This window comes from Acromyrmex echinatior, chromosome 15 (assembly GCF_024713525.1).
Source record: "Acromyrmex echinatior isolate Ae372 chromosome 15, ASM2471352v2, whole genome shotgun sequence".
NCBI lineage: Eukaryota > Metazoa > Arthropoda > Insecta > Hymenoptera > Formicidae > Acromyrmex > Acromyrmex echinatior.
The window spans coordinates 8,714,348-8,740,284 of NC_141866.1; the positions used below are offsets into that span (position 1 = coordinate 8,714,348).

At 36.2% G+C, this 25,937-nt stretch overlaps 1 protein-coding gene across 1 annotated transcript; it reads left to right on the forward strand.

Moving 5' to 3' along the window:
* Positions 1-2,374: 2,374 nt before the first annotated feature.
* Positions 2,375-25,712, forward strand: exex (motor neuron and pancreas homeobox extra-extra). The gene is made up of 3 exons (XM_011055416.2): positions 2,375-4,131; positions 20,181-20,344; positions 24,114-25,712. Exons 1-3 carry the CDS (start codon positions 2,904-2,906, stop codon positions 24,354-24,356), a joined length of 1,635 nt encoding a protein of 544 aa, XP_011053718.1. The 5' UTR covers positions 2,375-2,903; the 3' UTR covers positions 24,357-25,712.
* Positions 25,713-25,937: the final 225 nt, after the last annotated feature.

Consider the following 25,937-nt stretch of genomic DNA (forward strand, 5'->3'; position numbering starts at 1 on the left):
TAAGATAAGAACAGAAATAATTTTATGAAAGAAAAATTCGATAAAATGATGAATTCAGCAAATTGCAGATTAACAGCAGATTAACCCCCTTCTTTAAACACTTGGAAAAATTTAAATTTTCTTAAAATTTTCTCTGAATTTTCTCGAAGTCTTAGAAAAGTAGGTTGAACTACTGCCGTGTGCACTGTGTTAAGCTTTCAAAATATATTCTAAGGAAATAGCATGTGTGTCCACGACACTGATGCGATAACATTACGGGAGTACGTAGAAACGTATCGAGAGAAGAGTGAAAACGAGTATTCCGTGAGTGTGCTGGACGTGCTTCGGCCCTTAAGTAAACACTCTTTCGTCTCTTATTTGGCTACATACGAGCAAACGAGGAGAGCGAACCATTTACCTTCCAAGCACAATGTTCGTGGTGGGACCACGAAGTGGACGACATCGGGTGATCCATCATTTTTCGATTGTTAAACGCCTCAAGTATCTAGACGCGACGAGTATCTTCACGCATCTACATTGAATTATTATCAATTTTTGCATCGCTGAAGAATCTTTTCCAAGTTTTAAATGTATAATCGCATTCTAAGTAATAGTCGCGTAAATGTACGTATATATATATGTGTGTTTAAATGCTGTACGCTTAATAAAATTATAAAAAATTAATATTTGAGAAAAAAAGATTAGAATATAAGATAACAACATGAACCAAAGTATTTTTATCCGACAAATTAAGAGATATATATCTATTATATGCGTAATGATCTATAAAATGTGTTTGTATTTTATTATGTCAAACTTATATGATAAAATAAAATATTTAATATAATAGTTCAGAAACCTAAGAATATTTTACATCCTTAATTTTTACTCTATTGTGATTAATGTATTTTAAATATTTTAATTTTAGAATACGTTGATTCTTTTGCCGCACAATTGTTGAATAATAATCATAATACTAATTATAAAGTATTTTAAAATTTAAAGAAATATTTATAATCATTAGAACCTCATTGATAATCAATTATTCGTTCGATTGATGTAAGAAACAGTTGATAAGGGGAATAATTACTCGCAAACGCGAGATGTGATATTAGACGACTATTAGGGATCTGATAACGCAACACGTATTATTGATACAATACTTCATTGCATGATGCTATCCAAACGGATATTCACTAATACGCATATCTCTGATTACATATTTTTCAGATAATCAGATATGCGCTATAATTAATCTCAATGACTTCGATCATTGCCATGATAAGAAATATTTTGATTATAAATGTGTCTATTCTTTGAAAATTATATATAATATATTTTATTATTATATTAGGTGTTGAAATTAATTCGTAGCGTTTTTAATGAAAGAATGTTATTTATTTCACATGAGCATTAAAAAATACATTAATGAAAGTACTTCCCATCACTTGTAAAACGCTACGAATTAATTCCAACACCTAATATATAATAATATAGTACATAAAACATATATAAATTTATGTGTAATTAACCAATCTAAAATTAATCAATATGGAAAGTTAAAGGATAACGGCAAGAAACAGAAGAAAAATTGTGGTAATTTAGCATTTATAGAACGAGAAAATATAGAACTTACAATATAAGAAACGGATCAATCCGAGGAGTTTACTGGAATAATTCGAAAAGTTAAGTTCTAGAGGATATTTTAATAAAAAAAAAAGTTTGATCGAATGAAAAAAATATATTAATTTCCAATGAGGTTCACGGATAATTTGCTTTCTCGTAATTCAGTACCTCAGTTTCTACCTCTATTTTCCTAATATCGAAGATATTAAGACAATAATTTGTAGACTGGAATATAATCCTCGTGAACCATCATGTTACGGATTATGTAATAAAAAAAGATTATAGTTCAAAAGAGATAAAACGGTTTTACCATTTTCTTCAAATTGAGTTTTACAAACTTACAGTAGGTGGCCATCACAGACTTGGGCCACAGTTAAATTAATGACACGATAATATCGATTACAGTCTTGATATTCATCGCGCGGATACCAAGAATCCCCAAGAAGACGCCGCGGAATCGTTCATCTGCTTGCACCCTTGCCACATTTTCACGCCTATTTGCTTCTCCTTCAGACTTCCACGGTCACGTGGAGAACCTTCGTGCGTCTCTTCACATCTCTTTCTACATCTCTCTCGCGCCGATCCTTCACGCAAGCTCTGATTGGTCGAGGGGGAAACTCCAGGGTGGCATTGCTATCCCCGTTGCACTCGATGGAAATATCTCGCTGTATCTCACCCCCGCCGAAGGATCTGTGGGTGTGTAGCTCGGACACGCCCGACCCGCGGTGGGCGTAGTCAAAAGCCAGCTGCAGCGATTCTATCTAGTGGGAGAAGCTTTTTCGGCGGACACGCGGTCACTCGCGACGTCACTTTGCGACGCGACGCCGAGCCGCTTGCTCGTGTCGTTGGCTTCGTGTGAAGATTGTGACTCGTTTAATCGCGGAATCGATCGGTTGCGAAGGACGATTATCGATCCATCAAGTGCGTATGACCGAACTATGAATCAGTTAACAATCGCTTCAATGACATGGTCATGTAATGATGTCCGAAATTGTGCAAAACGTTGCTGAGATTTACGCAGCTACACCTACTAGATCATCTATAATCAATTGATTTAAGGAATTACAATCGTCGCATGAAGACTTCGTTATAACTAAGAGTTAGTTTGCGTCAATCAGTCATTATTGTTTTTTTTTTAGACATTTTTATGTACAATTCGTGATTTGAATCAGTGATTAGAATACGAATCATTATATTGCTCAAGTGACTAAATTAAATTAAATTCCAATAGTGTTGACATTGCAAGAACATAATCGCATCAGAAAATATGTGTTAAAGATCTACAGTGATCGCAGGATATGGCAGCTATGCATTACAACGCGCAGATGGTTTCAGAAGACTTGCATCAGCATCCGCGACATCTCTATAACCTTCAACAAAGACTACAAGATCCTGGATCTTCGCCCAGATCGGAGGACGCCCGTTCGCCGCTGGACAGTCGAGTGAGATCGCTCGAAGAAGTGCGTTTCGTGGGTGCCAGATCACCAGACGTGGAAGATAGAGTAATCAGATATCATGAAGATGCCGGAAGTAAACGTTTCCCTAAAGACCATACGGGTCCTGTTTTTTTTCAGGACTCGGAGAACTCTTCCAGAAAATGTTTTAGCGATGAAATAGCGACAAGTCGTTGTCGCGAGCCAGAAAGTTCTCCCGGAAGAACGTCCTCGCCGCAAAATTACATCCTCAGCTCATCCAATCAACACAATAGCTCTATTGGTAAAACGTCCTTCTGCATCGATGCACTTCTGGGTCGCGCCACGAAGCAGAATGAGATAGAACAGTCGGCCGATCGACAAAAATCGTTCTCCAGAAATCACGGTGTCCAATCTGATGGTCTGAATCTTGTTAGCATTCAGGAACGGGAATCTCCCAACGCAATAAGATGCTCTGGGGATCAAAGAACCGCCTTGAGAAACTCTCTAAATCCTTTCATTCAGCATCATGAATCCGATTCGCCCAGTTTAGAAACTCGAGAGAGACACTCCTCCAATCGTGAGACTGTTCTTGGTCTCCATTCCAGCGATTCCGGCATGTCTGTCCAAAGGAGTCAGTTCAGGCCTGAAACGGGGACCAGCAATTATCGGAACGACCGGCTCGAAAATGTCGAGGACGATACGTCGGTTGACGTGGACCCTACGCGAACTGGAAGCGCCAGTCCCGGAAGCAACGCAAGTCGCAGTCCGGCTTCTAGTCCTCCAATATCCCCCGGTTCAGAGGATCCGTCCAGTAACGGAGTGCTAAGTCATCAGAGTCTTGCGTCCGGGCCCTACGGCGTTGGCGCGGCAGTGGTCAGGCAGAATCAGGGCCTTCTACTACATCCCGCGGGACCACTCATTCATCCCGGAGGATTGTACTATCATCCGGCCGGCGGTAGCGCCTTCCATTCGATACACAAGGAGGGTCAACCGGTCGGCCATCCCCAATCTGGAGGGCCTCATCCTCAGCAGCATCATATCCATCCACTCCAACTCGAGTGGTTCGCTCGGACCGGCATGTTATACCCAAGACTTCCCGCGGATTTGGCCGGTGAGTAGATTCACGCAATTAATCTAATTAACACAATGGCCGTTTCGAATGTCTTCATGTTATTGAATCGTTGCAGCTTTTGATAGTTATTATATAAAATGTACAGAAAAGAAAATATATTTCGCGACAATAAAACAAATTTTATATCGAAGAAAATTTAAGATATCATTTAAAAAATTTCATTGTACCTAAAAAGAGTATATCTAAATTCATATCTAATAAAGATAACATTTTTGGCAATACTGAGAGAAAAATTATAAAAAATTAATTTACTTATTAAGTATTTTAAATTATAACAATAATTTTTGTCAACAAATAGTAAAAAAGACGCATGTATTATGAGTGAATTACAAATTTAATTGATAATATGAATAATATTTTAAATTGCATCATTATCTACAAAAACATAAATAATGTCCATCAAAGAGAATTTATCGAAATGCTGATGCTTGTAATTAATTAAATATCATAATGATCGCCGCATCGAAGAACAATACAAGTAATTAAACGCATGATATCTGATGAAAATCGCAACAATTATCATCGCTATAAAAAACAACGTAAATTGAAATCCGCTATTTTATGATAAGATATCATTCATATGAATGTTTAAGTTATAATAGTAAAAAGAAAAAAAGTAAAAAATAACGATAAATCAATAATAATAAATCATATATTTTAAATAATATTTATCATGATAAGGCAGAGAATTTTAAATTCCATTTGATAAAAATGTAATGAAGTAATTTTAAGAATTTTATTTTAAAAACTTCTATAAGAGTTTTTTTATCTCAAGATAAAAAAAAATACAATTCTTCGTTTCTCGATCTATGCTTCATGCATTATATATTATTTACAGTAAATACAGAAAAAGGTATACATTTAATTTTCAAAAGAGGAATTTCTGAATTCAATTTGCGAGTCGCATGATTTTTATCATAATCTAGAATAAGATTACAAGTACAATTGGAAGGTACTATTGCAACAGACGATTTGACCTTCATGTTAAAACCATTAATCCTGTTTCAATGCTTGATAAATTAATGATTCGATAATAATTTGCGAGGAAATCGAGGATTGCCGATAACAGTCGTTAAAGTCGATAACGATCCTCATAAATCGCTCTTTCCTAAGCCGACAGTGATGATGGCAGTGCCAATCCCAGAAAAAAACACGTTGATTGCGACTTTATCGCCGACCACGGATCTGCAACAAATAGCGCGCGAGATAGCACAAGAATAGACGCGTGCGAGTTCGTTTATTAAGAGTGTATTACACGTATTTTTTAAAAAAAGTTATGAAAAAATTAAATTTTTCTATATTGTATTGAAAGTAATACAAAAAGTTTAGTGGCAATTTAAAATGTAATAATAATTATTTCTATAAAAAGTAGACGTGTTTTTTAAAATTAAGTAAAACAATTTAAACTATAAAATTGTATTGTTAAATCTATTAATTATTAACCTTACTGAATAGTTTTATGTATATATATCATAGTCATTTTTGGATATATCATAGTCATTATAGAGAATATAAATTTCCAATTCACAATTCCAGATTCACTTTTGGCAGATTATATACTTAATACATCCTTCGGAATGTTCAAAATTAAATTTAGTTAATAAAAACTTATAACGATATTTAAATATCTATTTTCTTGTTACATAGTAAACAATGCAATTACAATACATTTCGCAATTACAAACAAATAATGAAATCTTATTTTTCTGTAAATTTCTATTAAAATTTACTTTAATCAGAATTTAATTCGTCGCTTAGTAATCAACGAAATGTCGAGCACACATGATTTTTGCAATCAAATTTTCATGAAAGAAAAAAGAAAAAAAAATTAAACTTCCTCGTCAGAAAATTCGCGGGATCAAGGGAGACGCGTATTGCGCAAAATCGAAATTCCTTGCATGGGTGAGTGGATCGTCAAACGATATCGTCGATTGACGGTAACTCATGCGTGGGAGGTTGTGTTATGTTAGCTCTCGACGGCTATTACCAGCTATTAACTCGAAAGTGAGAGGCAACGTCGAAAGACAGATTGCCGCTGCGATGAGCAGATAGTACATGTTTACGTGTCTAATGTACCGCTCCACCAGACCATATTGGCCGACTACACAAATTTTATGATCTCGATAACGGTGATATGACGGTTTGCAACTATGTATTCTTCGAACATTTATCCTTCAAATTATTTTGAAAATAACTAATATAAAAATATAAGATATCAATTGTTCAAAGAAGGAATAGATAAGGAAGGAACAGTCGTCGTTTTTTGCTCCCAATCGAGAAGTGAAATACGTATACATTTTTTTATAATTTTTAAATTGCACAGAATAACGTGGAATAATCGGTTTCCCATAAACATGAAGGGAACATATGTAAAAATGTGAATGAATTGACTGAATGATTAAATAAACAAAGCATTTTTGCCAAAAATGAGACATACAATGATTTTAATGTTTTAACTTTCAAAAATATATGACATATAGTATATATATAACATCAAATGTACAATACATAACATTTTATTATGATTGAAATAGAGAAGAAAACAAACGTATGAAAACTCTAACTTTTTAGAGCTTGGTCATGGACTTTTAAATTTCGAACTCATAAATCGTAGACTGAAAACAGACACTTCAATCTCATACGCTTAAACTAGAGATATAAATCCCAGCCCATTAATGACAATTTAATTGTCAATTGAATACAATTATAATTGACCTTTGATGTCAGTTCCATTCATACCATCGGCATCAGCGTTAGTTGATGTGCCTCAGGAAGGTTGCGCAATCGGATTTAGAACCAAACATCATTTAGCCCTAAAAAGAAGTGATTCGATTTATATTTCAAGATTCGCGATTATTTGTGTGCTCCTGGTTCGCAAGCACTTATACGGTTGGAGGCAAAAATCGATTTTTATTTTTTCTTAGTCATTTTCAATTCTACATGGGTCGAAAATTATATACTTAATGATTATATTCCTTTTCTATTATAAAAAGATAATTATTATAGGAAATTATTATAAAAAAGAGAAAGAGAGAGAGATATTTATTATAGGAAAAAAATTTCTTTTAAGAGAGTCAGCTATCCTTCATTAAAATTTCTCAAAAATTTTTGCACATTTTGCACATATTTTAAATAACATTTCATCAAATCAGTTTCGTCAGTTTTTAATTAAACTTTCGCAATTCTTTCTGCAAAATGGGGAAGATGCATCCTTTCATCCAATCACCGCGTTTGTCCACAAAACCTTTATCCACGAGATCAACGAACTGCATCGCTTGCCAACTAATTCGCAAACCTTGCCACGAATCACAGAAGCTGTCTGAGAAATCCGAAGAAGGAAAAGGTAGAAAGGAAAGGTACCAAGTGGCAGCGAAGAAATTTGGAAGGTAAAAGGCAAAGGCTTGAGGGAGGTTGAGGGTGCAACAAGGGGTCTGGTTACCACGGTAAATTTCGCGCTCGGAAAAAAGAGCCGTGGCCACGTTGTCAGGCCAATCAGTCGAGGGCTTTTATCGAACAAATTGGTCAGTGAACGTATGGCGATGGCGGCGGTGGATACCCCGGGACGGAGGGAGGAAGGGTAGCAGAAATGAGAGGCGGAGTGGCGGCGGGGACGCCGCGGACACAAGTGGCGAACGGTGACGGGTGCGCGGGGTATTTCCTGTCAGATGATCCTGATTGGTAGTTGCCGAGCAATCCAGCGTCGACCAAAAAAGGCGAAAAAAATCGAGCGGTAGCGTAAAACAAGCGCAAAAAAGGGAAAACGCAAAAAAAAGAGTGAGGAAGAGAGAGGGCGCATATATGGGCGCGCGTGTGGCACGAAATAAAACGCGCGTCGAATACATTGAATGTGCCCCTGCCGCTACCACCCCCACGGCATGCTCGATGGAGGCCATCGTCGGTACACGGCTCGACTTGTTAAAAATTGCCGGCGGCCGCGCTGACCACCCCCGCGCGACATTCTGTAAATAACGTGGGGAATAGGAATGATCGGGGGGACGAGGGCGCGGAACAGCGAAGGGGGAGGATGATGCGAGCTTTTATTTGCGGAATATTTGTCGCGCGTTATGCCCGCGCGCGGCGACGCTACGACAACACCATGTTTCATCTATCCCGTGCCGCGCGTAACGGCGTATCGAAATTTAACTAGCACGCTATAAGCGGGATGTGTGCACGTGTCAGGGCCCGCGTATTGCACGATGTACCCCCGTGCCCAAACCGGCATCGCCACCCACCAACACCCCAAACCTCACGTCACCGCTGGCTGCTAGATAGTTATCCATATCGCGTTACGAATGGATGGCCCGTACCGCGGCCGCTTTAATTAGCGCGGTTCTGCGGCCATCGATTGCCGCCACCGAATGGAATAGCCATTGAAACGGCAAAACATCATCGTTACTATTACGGTCGTATTACTGGAATTATATGAGTAGGTGTGAACACCTTAGAGGCAAATTATTTTATTTCAAAATATGTCTAGAAAGATAAGAAAAAGGGTTAAACTAAAATAATAAACAATTATTTTTGGAAACTTTGATCGAATACTTATTGGAAATACTTCAAAATCAGTCACTTTGAAAATCATCTGGATGAAGAAAATAATTTGATTGTAAAAGACATAGGAAATGTAAGTTTTAGAATTGTTTGTAATCGATCAAATTTATTTATTTTTTACAAACGGCCCATAATTGTTATTCTACGACTTGCAAGGTACATCTAGAAATATTACTTCTTTTTATTAAGTATGCAATGATAAAATGGAGTTAAAGACTATTTGTATGCTATACATTTCCATATGTATTTAATAACATTGCATCAAGGAAGCATTAATAAAATAATTATGCAAACTACATCGTGTTCAACAAAGTTGTTCGTCTTTCACTGTACACTGGCGTATCTATATAACATTTTAGATGCTCTATATTTTTTTTTAGTTAGCATATGCATGCATCAATCAACAATGATCGACAGTAGTCGATAATTGGCTTTTGGATTAGCTTGCGAAACGTCATCGATTTTCCGATGGTGCGATAGTTATATAGGCACGCTAGCTATGATTAATCGTTCGCGCGAGTTGAAGTACAATTGTAATAATTACTGTCCCCCGCCGGGCACATCGGGAAGAAATAAATTATTCATCGCGAATTTATGGCCTTTTTATACGATACGCACGCGTTGAGAAAATCCTTAAGCGTTTTAACGATATTAATTGCAGGTACCGATATCAACGGCAAATATATAAATAATCGCGGAGGGCGCGATAAATCTCGCGTGCGATAAAACTGCTAACACGTGACTTTTATTTTCACTGTTATTTTACATATTTTAATGCCAATGATTTAATGACGGCAAATGTTTAATTTGCCGATTATGGAAATACAAAATTTTCCACGCTGACATTTTATTTCACGCGTTCGAATGCTTCTTATTTCGCAATACTGCCGGTAACATTATACTAAAGGTGCATTATCGAATTTAATATAAATAAATATTGTATGAACTTTAAATATATATAAACAAGAGCGTAAAATAGTTTTTAATTAAATTATATCATTTTGATATGAAAAAAAAAAATGTTATCGGAATAACAGGATTTGCCATGTGTGAGCGTTTTCTTATTTCTTGGGAAATCTCTCTCCCATGTAAATGTAAATCGAGTTACAAATTCCTCTCTAATGGCCTGTGAAGGTCTGTGAAGATATTTTTTCAAGTTAATGGGGAGGCTCTTAGTAGAAGGCACAAACGAAATTAAGGGTGTGGTTTTATTTGCCGAAGGGCGTTGAAGAAAAAACAGCATTGCCATTTCCTTTTAGCACCAAGATATCGCAAAGTGAAATTAAATATCTTGAAAATGAACACCGTATAGTTTGGTAAACGCCGTTTTTATAGCGTTCACTCTAATCGTGTTTCTGTTTTTACGTATCGTCACTTGTATTTGCAGAGAATCAAATATTTTTTTTTTTAAATGAATGAAATAATTTCCAACAAAATTATTTTACTTCTACGAACATCATATATTAATAATGTAAAGTCGTATAGCAATATAAAACAATGGATAAATTTATTCATCCATTTTCGTGCGTAATTTATTCATAAAATAAAAATTTCTCATTCTTTTCTTTACGATATATAAAAAAATATACTATTTAAATTCATCTTGCAATATTAATTTTTTTTCTTTAAATAAAATCGAGCTATAAGGGATGAAAGACAATATCTCATCTGCGGACCACATTTCTTCAAAATAAATCCAAACTAGCGTTCTATTTAACTATTCCATTATCAATATATACAATCACTCAAATATTCGTACTTCGCGGTATATTTTATTGAATGAATCGAGTTTTCACCAAATCGACATTGTTCGGCCGAGGAAAACAAGCAGCCTCCCCTCGAGGAACCGCAATTAAGGAGGATTCGTTTCTTTACGGACAGTTCGATCGACAATTTAGCTTAAATCGACTTGACGAACCGTAAGGGTAGCGGCGTGACGATACGGCCCGAATCTCGTTTTTTTTTCTGTTTCTCCTTTCTCTCTTTTTTTTCGAACCGATCCTGCCGTCCATACGAACGGAGAGAAACAATGGCGAGGAGATGGCGGCGGAAACTCTACTAACAAAAGGGGGATGATACTCGGGAGACAGAGAGCGCGCGCGCGAGGGGTTGGCGGATGATTTAATTAGTTAATTGTGCGTCATTCATCCGTCTATTCATCCCCTTCGCAGCCTCCCACATCCCGGCATGCTCTGCCACCGCCGTCACCATACCGTTCCCATGGCAACTCCGCGGACTTATAGTCCGTTTAAACGGCCAATTTCGCGTTTCCGTCGGAGACTCGCGAGCGGAAGTCTTCCATCCAGCCGCATTACATATTTTACCTTTTACATGAACGTACAATATCACAGTAATACAATAATTGCGAAAATATTAATATAATAATAAATGTGTCGTGTTATATTACCGATATATAAAAATAATATATAATAGACTATATAATAACAAAAGCAATTAAAAAATAACTTAAGCAATCTAATTAAATCGCGTGAACACACGGAAGGAACTGCTATTGTCACCCTTTGTGTTCTACGCTCTAACATATGGCGTACCGATTGCGGGGGATTAATTCTATTTGTCCGGAATTTACAGCATTCCTATTAATTCGACCGCAGCGCTTATGGTGTTCCAGATAGCTAGGTTTGCGCGGCTGATTGCGTGGGTTATCGCCATGTTATCTACTTCTAGGGAGATTTAATCGTATATTCATTTAAAATTACGCGATAAGAAAGTTCGATAAGAACTAAAGAGAAAGGAAGGACACACAGCATATGCACAATCCGGGATTAATGCATTTGTATTGATATATGTTTTATCTAATCATTTTAAAATTGATATTATATCATATCAATTTTAGAATCATAATATCAATTTAGAATGATTAGGTAATACATGTATCAATATACAAATAATAATAATTGATGTGCATGAAAGGAAGCAGAAAGAAAAATTATACATATTCCACACTGAGAAAAATGGTTGGATTAAGTAGTAATTTTGGTGGAAAATTTTGGTGGACGAATCAGAATTTTCTGGTTAAGTCTACTAGAATTCTAGTTGAGATAACTAGAATTTTGATATAATTATTGATATAATTATTCTGATAAAATAAGAATTTTAGTCAATTTTATCAGAAATATTGTATCAACCAGAATTCCAGTTATCTCAATTAAAATTCTAATAAATTTAACTAGAAAATTCTGATTCGTCCATTTTCAATTAGAAATTTTGTCAGTGCACGAATTAACAGAAATTATAAGTGGCTCGAAAAAAAAAGTACAATTTTTATTAGTCATTTTGAAATTCTCATTCTACTTTGACTTTATTAATCACTTTTTAAATAAACATATATGTATATATGTGATGTTATTATCATTTAAATTTATAAACGTGATAAAATAATTAAATAATAAAAATATTTATTGTTTAATACAATAAAATCAATAAAATTTTTTTATAAACGTCTATTCCATATCTTGACGACGCACATAAAATTCATACATAAAAAAAAAATACATAATTATAATGCAGCGCGTCCGAGAAAAAATGTCATATAAAATAAAAAAACCGATATTTAATTAAAAGAAAACGCCACGTTTAATCGTAAGAACAACATTAAGGCAAATTAAATCGAGGCTCATTTTCCCGTGCATGTCGTGTCGGAAATCGGATTGATCGTAATGGTAGCGATTTCAACAATTCTCGCCAACATACGAGACCGCTCTCCGAAAACGACAAGTTGGCGTCGAGCGAATCAGCGTCGTTAGCGATTGACTTCTCGTTCGACCTCGGGGTCGCAACTACGACCTGATGTCGATGTTGTTTCCAGGACGGAGCTTGAAATTAAAGCTCGGAGTGCGGCAGAGAGTATGGATGGCGAGCGCGGATAGTTGGAAGTGAGAGAGAGTAAACCGATGCACTCGCTTATTCACTCACGAACGCACGCACGCACGCACGCACGCACGCACGGAGTATATATACATGCAGGTATATATACCGGAAGCCGGTGGCGGCGGCGGCGGCGGCGGCGGCGGCGGCGGCGGCGACGGCGGCATCAGGTCCGCCTATAAGCGTATAGGTGGTAATGGCGTTTCTGAATTAGCTGCCAGCTAGTTTGGCCGTCCGCAAGCAAACAGATCTTGGTTACCCGATGTGTAACATCCCGCGCGCTCGCTCAAACGCGCCATCCCGTGTCTATATATACGGTCTTGTCGGTAATACTATTCGCGTAGCTGCGTATACGCGAATATGTGTGCGCCACGTTCGTGTGTGCACGTACGTACGCGTATCGGATAGCTGCTGGATACGTGACGTAAACGGTCGAGAGTTCCTTTCGCCCGTAAAACGCCTTTGACTCTCTTTGCCGAGTTTAACTGAGAGAACCAAACTGGCTGAATTTTGCTCTGAACTGATCAGTGCTCTCCAGTTCTTTTCGCGTGACTAAATGTTTTTCAGCGATAAAGAAGAAGGTACCCATTAACATGTATCGCAGTAACGAGAGCTAGAGTGCAATCAGTGTGCTTAATTGAGAGTGGCTTCGGTGCCACTCTCAAAAGGCACACCCCTTTTCTTTTATTTCATAGACTATAATTTTTTTATTAACTTTTATAGAATGAAAAGTCACTATAATGGCGCTGAAACAGTGTCACATTTCGTGGCATGGAATACAACGAAATAATGAATTATAATAAATTTTATTCAAGAAAAAAGTGTAAGATTAAAAAAAAATAGGTTCCTGTCCTCTAAAAGATCAATTAATCAAAAAATACTTATACTTGCTTATTATCGTTATATTCCTTAAAATTTTCGATTGAAAAAAATTTTTTATAAATGTTCATATTTATGCAATATTTTTATACTGTATCCAATGTTGCATGATAAAACATAGTCATCAAAGAGTTAATTACACTAAAGACTAATTGAAAATTTTAAAAGAAGTGAGTTTTAAATTGCAATCAAAGTTAAAGTGACATCGGTTTTAAAAATTACAAATTTATCTTCTCAAAGCTTACTGTTGCATACTCGACTAAGTGTTAAAAGTAACCATCGACACACTCAACGCAACACGACGTCTGCATTCAGAAATTTGCGTATATCTGGAGACGCGGAAAAAGATGGCGAATCAGACGAGTATCCGGTAGGGATGTGCGAAGCAAGAATAAGAAGTAACATCGCGGATGTTTATGACGTGATTTGTGGCGAGCTCGCGAGCCCGAGTTCGGGATTAAATTCAGCCATTTCGGGTAAGGAAAATAGCCTGATAAAACTTGCCCAACTTTTCCGTCTTCTCTCTTCCCTTTCTTTCTCTTTCCTATCACCATCTCCTGTCTTTCATCCTTCTCTTTCTTCCTTTCGCTTACGCTCGTCCGGCTCCATTCCTATCTACGATCGTCCCCGGCACGTCGGGGGTGGCTGTCGGACGACGAAGGGGTGGCGAGACGGCGGATAGCGACGTTACTCGCCTAGATTCGTTTAGCTCGGATCTGAGGGGCAGATAATTCGGGGGGCGGGACACGGCAAAGGGGCTCCGGGGACCGCGGGCGGGGCTTGCCGGCGACGCACACACGCGCATACGATACCCCCGCACACGTACACAGAGATAAACACACCATTACCCTCTTCCGTACGCACGCAGACACCTACACACGCAAATACACACGGACATGGGCTACAACACGGACGCGAGAGCAAAAGCTGAGAGAACGCACCACCGACGAAGTCGTTACCAACCCCTTCGCTCGCCTTCCCACCATTTCCTCTCGCGTGCTATCCACCCCCCGTCTTCCCCTGTTCCATCCCCCTCGAGACGACGAGCGCGCGCGATGCAAGCCGGACCGAGCGACGGAGGGTTAGAGCGGCACAGTTAGAGGTATACACGCCGATTTAGGACGCTAATTCCAATTTGCAATTCGCTATTGGGTAATTGCTGCCCATTAGAGGGAGGCCATTTTCGGCTGCTACGTAGGCGTAGAGCTGCGTCCACGGTAGCTATGTACTCGGTGACAGCCGAGCGAGGACAGGATCGATGCACCTCCGAGTAAAAGACGAGCCGTACTATTTCCAATGAAAAATCCGACGAAAGGATCCTTAATTAAAACAGAATCTCTACTTTAATGATAAAAAGCACAAACAACTCTATCTAGCCTAAGCACACATTTTTACCGTTTTTGAATTTATTATTATTATGATGAATCCCAAAATCAGAAATTTTATATTACACGTACGGAAAAATAAATCTCAACTTAATTGTCGTGATTATATTCACAAATTAACGTATCCTTTATCTGCAATGTATTATTTTCATCATATAAATTATTTTTTCTTGCCATAATTATTCTATTACATAATTACTCTATTATAATAATTTCTTATGAATCTAATAAGCAAAGTTTTTGAAATATATGGAGTAAAAATATTTATTTAAAAAATGTTATTAATTTTTAATTATTAATAAATATTTAATTATCTTTAATAGCAGAAGAAAAACTGACGAGAAATCTATTTAATTTAATTATTAATTACGATATAAAATATCTAAAAATAAGAAAATATTATAATTGTACATAGCATTTTCTATATAAAATGTATATACATATAGTATGTGTATGTGTGTGTGTGTGTGTGTGTGTGTGTGTGTGTGTGTGTGTGTGTGTGTGTGTGTGTGTGTGTGTGTGTGTGTCTGTGTATATAATTATTTTACCACGGGGAATAAGTCGCGACACTTTTCCATTGCAACATGAAGCATTCGGATTATTCAGTAACGCGCCAACATTCTGGCGACCGACGCAAAAAGGACTAAAAACAAAGGTGAAGTTCCTGCGGGAGCTCGGATCGAGTAATCAGTTTTAATTAAGCGTACCTTTCGCCCGGGAGTTAACGAGGGTAGTTACTCGTTAGTCCGAGATACCGTGCGATTCGCCGACCCTAAAAAAAAGTCGCATGAGATCCGATCTCGGCTCGGCAGAACGAAGAGCTACATGCAGATAATTAATTTCGTAAGTATTTCATAATAATCGTTCAAAATATAATAATGACTCTTGTCTTGAATTTTAAATTATGTTTTAAAAAATCAGTATGTTACGAAAGACGAACAATATGTTGTAGAAAGACTATTTTATTTTATAGCAACAATAAATTTTAAAATTAATTTAAAAATATAAAAATTAATTTTTTGTTTAAATTAAAATTATAAAAAAATATCAAAATATTAATTCATCTCCATTATATATCTATATCTTTTAATGACCTGAGGCAAATTTGCTACAATAACTACCACCTCGCCATCCCTCGTTGCGACGTAAGGATATTCATGCGACCGGTAAAGTGTAATTTTTCGGGAAGTAAACTACGAGGGGACGAAATGGTACGACAAAGAGAAAAAGAGAGAAGGAGAGTGGTCGCTTTAAGTACAGATAATAGGTGGTGTTTACCGCCGCGATGATCGGCACCATTTAAGGGTGGCCCGGCATGAAGCGGCCGATGGGACCCCAAATAAATTAAATTATCATGATAAAGGCCCCCTCCCGTCCCCTTATTCGATATAAGAGCGCGAATGGTGATTGTCCACTCGATAAAGTCGCCCTTCTCATGTTTACCGACATCTGTCACAGTTTGCGCACTTTCCGATCCTGATCGACGTGCAGTGTGCCAAATGATCAATTTAGCGGGACACGGCGCATTCTCCGCGCGTCAATGAAATTACAACCAATTCAACCGTAAATGTATAGTAAAGGATTGCAGAAATTAATTATGGAAATTATTTCTAAAGATTAGTGCTATTTATGTAAAAAAGACGTTATGTAACTGTCCAATTAAATTTCCATTTAATTTGGAAAGCGGATATAGTGAAAGAGAAATCTATTTAAACATTCTTCGGTAACTTATATTTTAATTTTTCTATAATTTATATACTGCTAAATTTCAATAAATATATTAATATCTGTCATTTGTTGTATCATTTTGCTCCTCGATTATTTTTGTCGAGTTCGTGATTGCACGGTACATCGCATTGCGTTTATTTATTGGACTACAGGGAGATTGTTTGCAGTTAGTTAGCGCTATAGTTAACGCGACACCCCTATAATAGAAGGGTACGTACCGTATGTCAGTTGCCAACCCCCTCGATCGCGACAGATGAATTTCTTTGGTGCGCTTGTAACGTCGATTAATACGCTGGTGGCTCAATGAATAATTATCGCATGCCGGCCAATTTGGCGACGAAGAGTTTGATAATTTATAACGGTTATTTATCCGACTGCTCTTCTTTCTTCTTAAACTTTTAAAAGATAATGGATGCGACCCCCTTAGATGTCAGAACTCGAATCACGTTGTATTTCTGTCTTTAGCAAATTAAAATGTTATTGTATAATCTCGATGAAATTTTAGCTGCCTATTTCTATATATACTGTGTATAAATATATATATATATATATATTGGTCGACTTAATTTAATTAAGATCGATTTTCATTTAATATAATTAAGATTCTAGATCTCTCTCTCTCTCTCTCTCTTAAAATGCTTATAAAAAAGAATCGATATAACTAAACATAAAATATATACTAAAACAAATTTTATAATTATATCAACGAGACGTATAAATGATAGTATATTTTAATGAAATTAAACAGAAATTTTTATTATCATGACTGGACTTGATATATTATAACTAGAATGTTTGCTGGACTTAAAGATTTAATTAAATTTATTTGTAGTATTTTTTATTGGATTTATAAAAGTGGATTATATTCATACATAAGATAAATAGTTAACCTAATTAAATAGTATCATTATCAAGATATATTTAACGTGGAAAAATTAATCATCCTCACTGATAATTTCTAAAGATTCTTTTGATTTATTCAGTTTTTGATAGATATACTGATTGAATATATCAGACTTCTAATTTATGCAACAATATTCTTGGCGCAAAAAGTCGAAGATATAGGATATATTCACACATTTTTGTTGTACAAAATTGATAAAAATTTTTTTTATTTCGATCACAATCAATTCACATCCACGAATTCTAATCCCGCAATAAAATTCGATTATTGTTATTATCATTACTGATACATTATCATTATCGTTTAAAATTAATTATCAAGAAAATACTATGAGGAATAGATGTCTGAACCTTATCTCAATCCATTCCTCTCGACCTTTTAGTCACGTTGATTGATTACAGATTAAAATTTTATGATTGATTCTAGAATTAATGTATCAATCATAATAAAGTTAAGTAACTGCGAAAAAAACTTTATCTGAGAATTAATAAAACACGATAGGTAGGCAATTATACATTGAAAAATAATTTATAATATTAATTATATTATATGCGCAAGACTGTCAAGAGAATCTAATGGATTTGCGTACGCACGGTGTATCCGGACGATGAAATTGAAAAAAAGAACATAAAAATAAATCATAATGGGACGAGCGAGGAGCGCAATGGCGCAAATAATAATTGTCACGAATCAGCGGGAAGGGAAATCATCGGTCAGGCCATATGTGCCCAGCAGGGGAGGGGGAATCGAACTCCACTTTGTCCAACGATAAATAACCCAATAAATGTGCTACAGTCTAAATACTAACAGCTATCAAATGTAGTCTCTCATCCCTCGCGATTGATGCTTACTCCCATAAACAATAATCGTCAAAAATTTCTTGCGCGCATTTTTTTCAATCCGTAACGATTGTTAAATAACACGAAACGTTTTTGTACTTCATAATGCAAAATGAAAGATCAAATTTAGACATTAAACACAGACAAAAGAAATTTAGTAAATTTTAAATCACCTTATTAGTTCTGTTAAAGCGATATTTTTTGGACTGCAAGTCGATACTTTATGATACATTATTTTATGGTATATTATTTTATTAATTAATACACATAGAGCATTATTTATATACAATATTTTTAGTTTGCATGTTATAGATCTTAATTTTTTTTAATATTCTCAACCATTATTCCTTTCTTTCTTACATATGTACTTGTGTTAAATTCGCGAGAACACGTGCTGTGTAAAGGACCGATAATACGCCATCGAGATATCGAAACTGCAGTTTATTTATGTATCGGGCGTGAAATCGCGCGGCCCTAAGTAGGTAGGTATCGAAATATTCGAATTTCTCTTTGAAGGAAAGCGAGAGCGCGCGTACCTGCTCGTACGCAGCTTAGTGAATCACGCGTCGACCGGTAATCCGAATGCGCTCGACTAAACGCCGCCATGTGTACAAACACTGACAGCCGGTCACGCACTTGCTAGTTAAGTTACGAGGGTGCTTAAGCCAGTGACGCAAGGCCCACCTCCCTGCTAATCGTGGAAACCCAGTGGGCAACAACAAAAACACGTGACATCGCGGTGATAAAAATAACGGCGTCTTTCACCTACACACCGAAATTCGAAACCTTGGACTAAGAGATACACTCTTCGTATAAGTTACATAAGAACATTTCTAATTCAAGTTCAGAATTGCATTTTTGTGATTTTATCAAACATATCTCTTCACACGGTTTTATTCAATGTTTTTTTTTTTTTCAAATATTTATCTATTTTATTTATTTATTTTATTCATAAATAATTGAAATTGATTTATTTTATTTATAAATAATTTACTTTATATTTAAAAAATAATCTCATTGAAGTAACTTTACAATTTAAATTATTTAAAAAATAATTACTAAGCAAAGTAAATTATTATTAATTATATTTCGCATCTATCCACATACAGCACAGTTCATTCCAGCAATACTACAAACGTTGTAACAATATTGCTACAAATTTCTGTGCTGTATTAGTAATTATTAATAAACGATTGTTTTAAAACACACATATATATAATTCTAGATAAATCGTTATAAATCGTGTGATGTATAACGCAAACGCGTCTCCATCACACAATGATCAATAACAATTCTGTCACGATTATGTCAACGATCATCTCGGTCAGACTCCACGGCGTCCTACGCCTATGGTGTTATAAGTTGGCAATTCTCCCCTGACCAAGAGTCATTCACGGGGCTAATTGCAGGGGCGGCTTTCCATCCCTATCGTCTAACCCCAAATCATCCCCCGTAATCCATAGGGATTTACACTCGCGATAATTGCATTAGCATTCGATGATTTTTATTGGATCGCCTGGATCGCAATAATGAATCATTTTTGTTCTCCGAAATGTTTGGCTGGACTAAAATCGCGTTCAATTTGCGACTTTTATCGGATACAAACAAATTTAATAAAGCAATATTTTTAATTGGAAGTTTTCGTTATACAAAAATCAACACGACGACAAAAATGTAATTGCACGCAGTTTTACATGACTTATTTCATATATTTTAATTATGGAATTTTTAATTTATGCATTTTATTACCGTACAAATATTGTTACTCGAATTAATATAATAATATAATAATAATATTACTTGTGGTACTATTAAAAATTGCAAATTTCTTAAAAAAAATATTTTTTGTAATAGGTTGCGCGGCACAACATGCATTGCTGGGCAAAACCAGAAGGCCCAGAACCGCTTTTACATCTCAGCAGCTCCTCGAATTGGAGAAGCAATTCCGACAGAATAAGTACCTCAGCAGACCGAAGAGGTTCGAGGTCGCGACGTCACTGATGCTCACGGAAACGCAGGTAAATCGAGATAATGATGTTGAACTGCGCATTACCTTTCTCGATATTCCAAACTCAATAATGGCCCTGAGCTCGTGAATCATTTCTCGTACGATAAGTATCGCGATTAGCAATTTTTATTACTCACATCCCTGAGCAGAAGAAACGTAATGCGAATCGTGAATCACCTGTAAGAGACCTACGATAAAACTTGTTGAAATAAAATGACTTTTATCGATGCTCTATTACTGAAGTCATGAAGCACCGAATAGAGAAATCTGATGTAAATTCTATTGTACATTTGTTGCCGCTCAATGTTGTAATAATTATCATCAAAATTGTTCATCTATGCGAAGCCATGAAAAAGTAAAGAAAAAAAAAAAGATTGTGCTGTTTTACATAAAATCTATTTCCTCTCTCTCGGGAGATCGAAAGGTACCTTGCATAATTACATATCCGATTGATACGGAATCGCTCGCAGAAATTGTTAAGAAATCGAATTGATAATTTCTTGGGGATAAAGGAGACAGAAGTTGAAATCAAGTTGGCGCCAAGTTAACGTCGAGAGTTGTCCGACGAGAAGTTGAGCGACGTCGACCGGTAAATAGGACGAAAATGGAAATTCGCGAGGTTACGGGAGCGCGAGTGCGCGGAAAGGGAAAAAGAAGACCCTCGAAAGAGAGAAAATCCCTTCGAATAATCCGGCCCGCCCTTCCTCCATCCGACGCCGTGTGCACGCGAATCCTCTCTCGCATAGTTCAACAACTTAAACATAACTCTGAAGCTTACGAGCCCTGACGGATCGCTCGGCAAACAGACGTGAAAGTCTGAGTTATGGCGGGCTCAGTCGCTGATTTGTTTCGATATTTTACCGATTCCACCTCGCTCCTCGCCTCGGCCTTCCTCGTCCTCTTCCTTTCCCGGACCTGTTACCCATTTCACGTCTGAGTTCCGCGCTTGCAGAAACGCGATTACCGGCGATTTACCGTCCAAGCTCGAGCATCACGACGAAAAGCGTCGCGATGCTCGACGAAGAACGCGTTTTATTTGAAAAGGGCGCGAAAGCTGGCTGTATACCTCCCAATAAATCTCTCTATATTGCAATTTTTGTCATTATTAAACCAAGCGATTCAGAGAAGTAGACATGCGTGTGGAGATGCCACGTATTCCTAAAAATTGTCATGTAATATATTATCATTCGTTATCCTAAGTTTTATTGTCGGAATTAATTGTTTTTTATGTAAATTTAATTTAAAGATTTATTGTAAATTAATTTAACATGAATATTCACAAAATAAGCACTTAGAAAAAAGTTTTTGGTAATATAATGAAAGTTTTTGTATCTCCCATTATATATTGCCATAATTATGTAATACAGTTATTAGATATTGCTATATAACGTGTCAATAATAATAACTACATAATTAAATTATAATAATTGCAATGTGCAATTTGCATTTTTATTACAATATTTTTTATATTTTTATATTAATAACTATAGTAGCCATTTTTTGTACTACATTTGTTGATAAAATTATATATTATTATTACTTTTATTAGTTATTGTTATTATTACTAAATTATTATTACAGTACTAATAATCATAACTAATAATCATACTAATAATTATGATAACATGTACAATATAATCACAAAAACTTTTCTCTTATTGTACTAATTCGACCATTTCTTATGAGATCGAGTACCTACATTTTTCAGTATTTTATGTATTCTTTCATATTTTCCACACAATTATTTTCCTTTGAATTCTAATTTCTTGCCAAATCAATTCGATGTTCAACTTGCAATATCACTGCGACAATAACGATTTCCTGAATTAATCAAGATCTAATATTCGCTAATTATCATAAAATCGTGACCGTAATAATATGCAAGATCTCTACGCATTAATGGTCATCAATGAGAAAACATCTCCAATGTTTTAGCGCAATCGCAATTGAGATCATATTATAAATAGATCGATCTCAGCATCCCATGATTCATCGTCGTTCGGTTTTCCATGTACAAGATGTCGATTAATTTCGGCTCGCGAGATAATTTACAACGCGATTTATTTCTCTCTTCCTCGTTCACTCGCTCGCTCTTTATCGCTCGTTGGTTTATCGACGATATAACAAATATTTATTTTCGCGGGCGTCGCCCCCCCTCCTTCCTCCATTTTTTTCGACCGACTCGCTCGTGCCTACAATTCGCACCTTCTCGCCCGCCTTTCCTTCCCTCCCCCTCAAATTCAATCCCCGAGCTTGTTTACTTCGCGCTCTGAATTATTTGTTAACGCGACGCGAATGATTTACGTAAGTCCCTGTCGTAGCGTTTCGTCTATCAAATCATCCAGCTGATCGAAAAGCGATGCCGCCCGCTGTCTTTTATAGTACCTATATTTCAAGAGAAATATTTTTATCGCAAATATTTTTAATCTTTCTCTCTCTCTCTCTCTCTCTCTCTCTCTCTCTCTCTCTCTCTCTCTCTCTCTCTCTCTCTCTTCAAAGATTATATTATAACGTTCAATTTTATATATTTAATATATTTTTAATTTAATATATTTTTCCACGCACAAAATTAAAGTTTTTATCACAAACAGACGTTTTTTATTATATTTCCAAGATTTTAATTCATTTTGAGGACATGTCAAAAAATAATAAAAGATCGAAAAGATTACAGTGTATTACGTCGCTAAGCTGCGTTTAGAAACTTTACCCGAGTGTACCAATATATCATCTCATAATTATCTCTGTTGTTTATCAAATATTAAACATGTGCCCTAAAATACATTCATATACATGAGTGATCACGTATGTATGTATGTCACTTACACCACGAAGTTTCTGAACGCGGCTCTGATGTGTATTTTATCGTGACACGATTAGAGAATTCTACAATTACAATCTTATCACACGCGAACTCTTTTTCGGGTAACGAGAATTTGGCAAAACGTTCACAGATTCTCCCATTCGTATTCGTATGAGAAAGCTGCGCTCCTACACGGAGGGTAAAGATATAATACGGTTGGTGTGTCTGGAGGGGATTGGCCCGGGCGCATGATATGTTGTCCGAAAGATTTACATCGTTTTCTTACGATTGGGGAGGAAAAATCGAGTCCCTGTATCTGTCTACCTGATTTACTGCGTCTCGCGGGGTGGCTCACGTGACGTTATCTGTGCTTATAGAGTACGCATTCGCCAAATTAAATCGGGCGTGGATCGAAGAGTCATACCGACAAGTCGTCAGTTCTTATAATAAGTACTTTCACGATTGTTGGCAAGGAAATTGAAATGAAATTAAAAAAACCTTTCAACTCACGAACGTATTACGAATTTTTATTATTTGTATCTGAACATAAAAATATCCAAAAAAGTATTTTTTAATTTCGATATCTATCATGCAAAATGGTCGATATTTGATTTTATAAGATAAAAATAAATGACTGCTTATGACAGAATAATCTATTATCTATAGAATTACATATAATTCATCACTATGAAATAATATTAAATGATTTTATTATATCGCAATTGTAATATAAATTCTATAATAAATTCAAACGAATATTGCGATAAATTCTTTTTTCGCGAATAGTATTTCGTAATTATCTAAAATTAAATGCGAGATAAATGTGATACTTAGTGTCAAAATATTTTATAAAATATCGTGCGTAATAATTGTTAATTTAAAATCGCTTATTACAATGTATGTTATTTCTTTAATCTATCTCCGCATGAAATCTTCTTAATAAATTCATGAATAATTACACGATGTACTTTTATTGCAGGTAAAGATCTGGTTTCAAAATCGCCGAATGAAATGGAAGCGCAGTAAGAAGGCACAGCAAGAAGCTCGTTCGAGCGGAAAGGTCGAGGAAGCTGGAAGCACGAGGAGCGCTGAGAGGGACACTGGAAGTGACGTCAGTGTGAATGCACCCGGAACACCGGAGGACTCCAGAGGAACGCTCCAGGAAAGTCAGAGGACTGGAACGGATCTCCAAGAACCCTTGTATCGGCCTTATGTGGTCTAAAAAAACCGACGAAGGCATTCAACTCCTAGGGAACCAACATTTTTTAAAATTATGCGAAACCAACAATGTTCGCACGTAGACATTTCTACCGTTCATTTCATTTTACGCATAATTATTTCAGGGCAGATGCAATAAATTATTTTTTATTTAAATATCAATTAATTAAAAGACAAACAGAATATACAAGAAAGGAATATTTGTCTCGACAGGTTAAGAGAAAATAGATAATTGTTGGTCCCCTAACGATTAAAAAACCATCAAGCTGATTGTTTCTTGGAATATTAAGTTGTTCAGAAAAAACAACTTATGTTGTCAGAATCAAGACGAATCTAAAGATTCGATTAATAGAACTAAGTTCTGCGTATTAATTTGACATTGCGCGATTGTGGTTCCTGTATAGAAACTTTTATAGTGAAAAACAAAAATATCCCGCTTTACTATCGATTGCGACATAATTTTGATAGTCGTTTGTGATTGTAAAAATTGTCATGACTTATTATCAAAGATCGAGACGGGTATAATTTTGATTTCTCATGGGTAAAGTGCAGCTTGCGCTCAACTGTGAAAATTATTTTCGTGTGCATCGAAGTCATATCAAAATTACATCGGTTTCGATGAATTTCGATCTCCGCTTGTTAAACGTGGTTTTCTACCGAAAACAATCGATCTCTCGTGTATATATCTCATCTCTATAATTTACTATACCAAAATTCTGATGTAAATAAGTGCGAACGAGACGATATTCACGAACATGATCATTAACGATACCTCGCTTGTTAATCACGGTTATTAGATACACGAGTGTCACTGCTGATCCTAAAAAAGCGTCTTGCTCAAACCAACGGGATAATGATTTTGTAATCAATTATCTTTTTATTGCCTGCCGGAGAGATGGCGGACAATAAATCACATTTCGATAAAAAATTTATATATCTGCCGTGATCGTGTGAGTTAACGATACCTACACACGTGACAACAAAGGTCTACCTTCGAGAGCTTTGAAACATCGAGACGGATTCCATTTAATCTAAATTCATCGTGTATATAGACATCCTAGAGACTATTTATTCTATGTTCGCTCGGCTTGTAAGATAGAGGAGACACCAAGCAGACGCTGGAATCGCGACGTTGTTCACATAAACGGCGTAAAGAGAAAACAGTAGGATCGTTCCTGATACAGGCGTTACTCGAGTATTGTCTCATACGAGTGCGCGTGCGAGTGAGGAGCATGTATTTATGGCATATGATGTGAGTGTAAATATTATACGCATAGGTTCTAAGTTAGTGAATGCGATACAGATACACGGTATGATAATATCGCGAGAAGTTCCTAAATAAATTATGAAATCGAGCAAATTCGCTGCGTCCTTCTTTCCCCACGAATCATTTTCTCCTAATAAACATTAATTTTTGAAACTATTGTAAATTAAAACAGTCATTTATTTGTTTTCGACATCTGCATCACTTATCTGTGATGAGATTATCACTTATCACATTCGATCTGAAAATATTAATTACTCGTACAATTAAGCAATTTTTATTATTAGGTGTTGGAATTAATTCGTAGCGTTTTTAATGAAA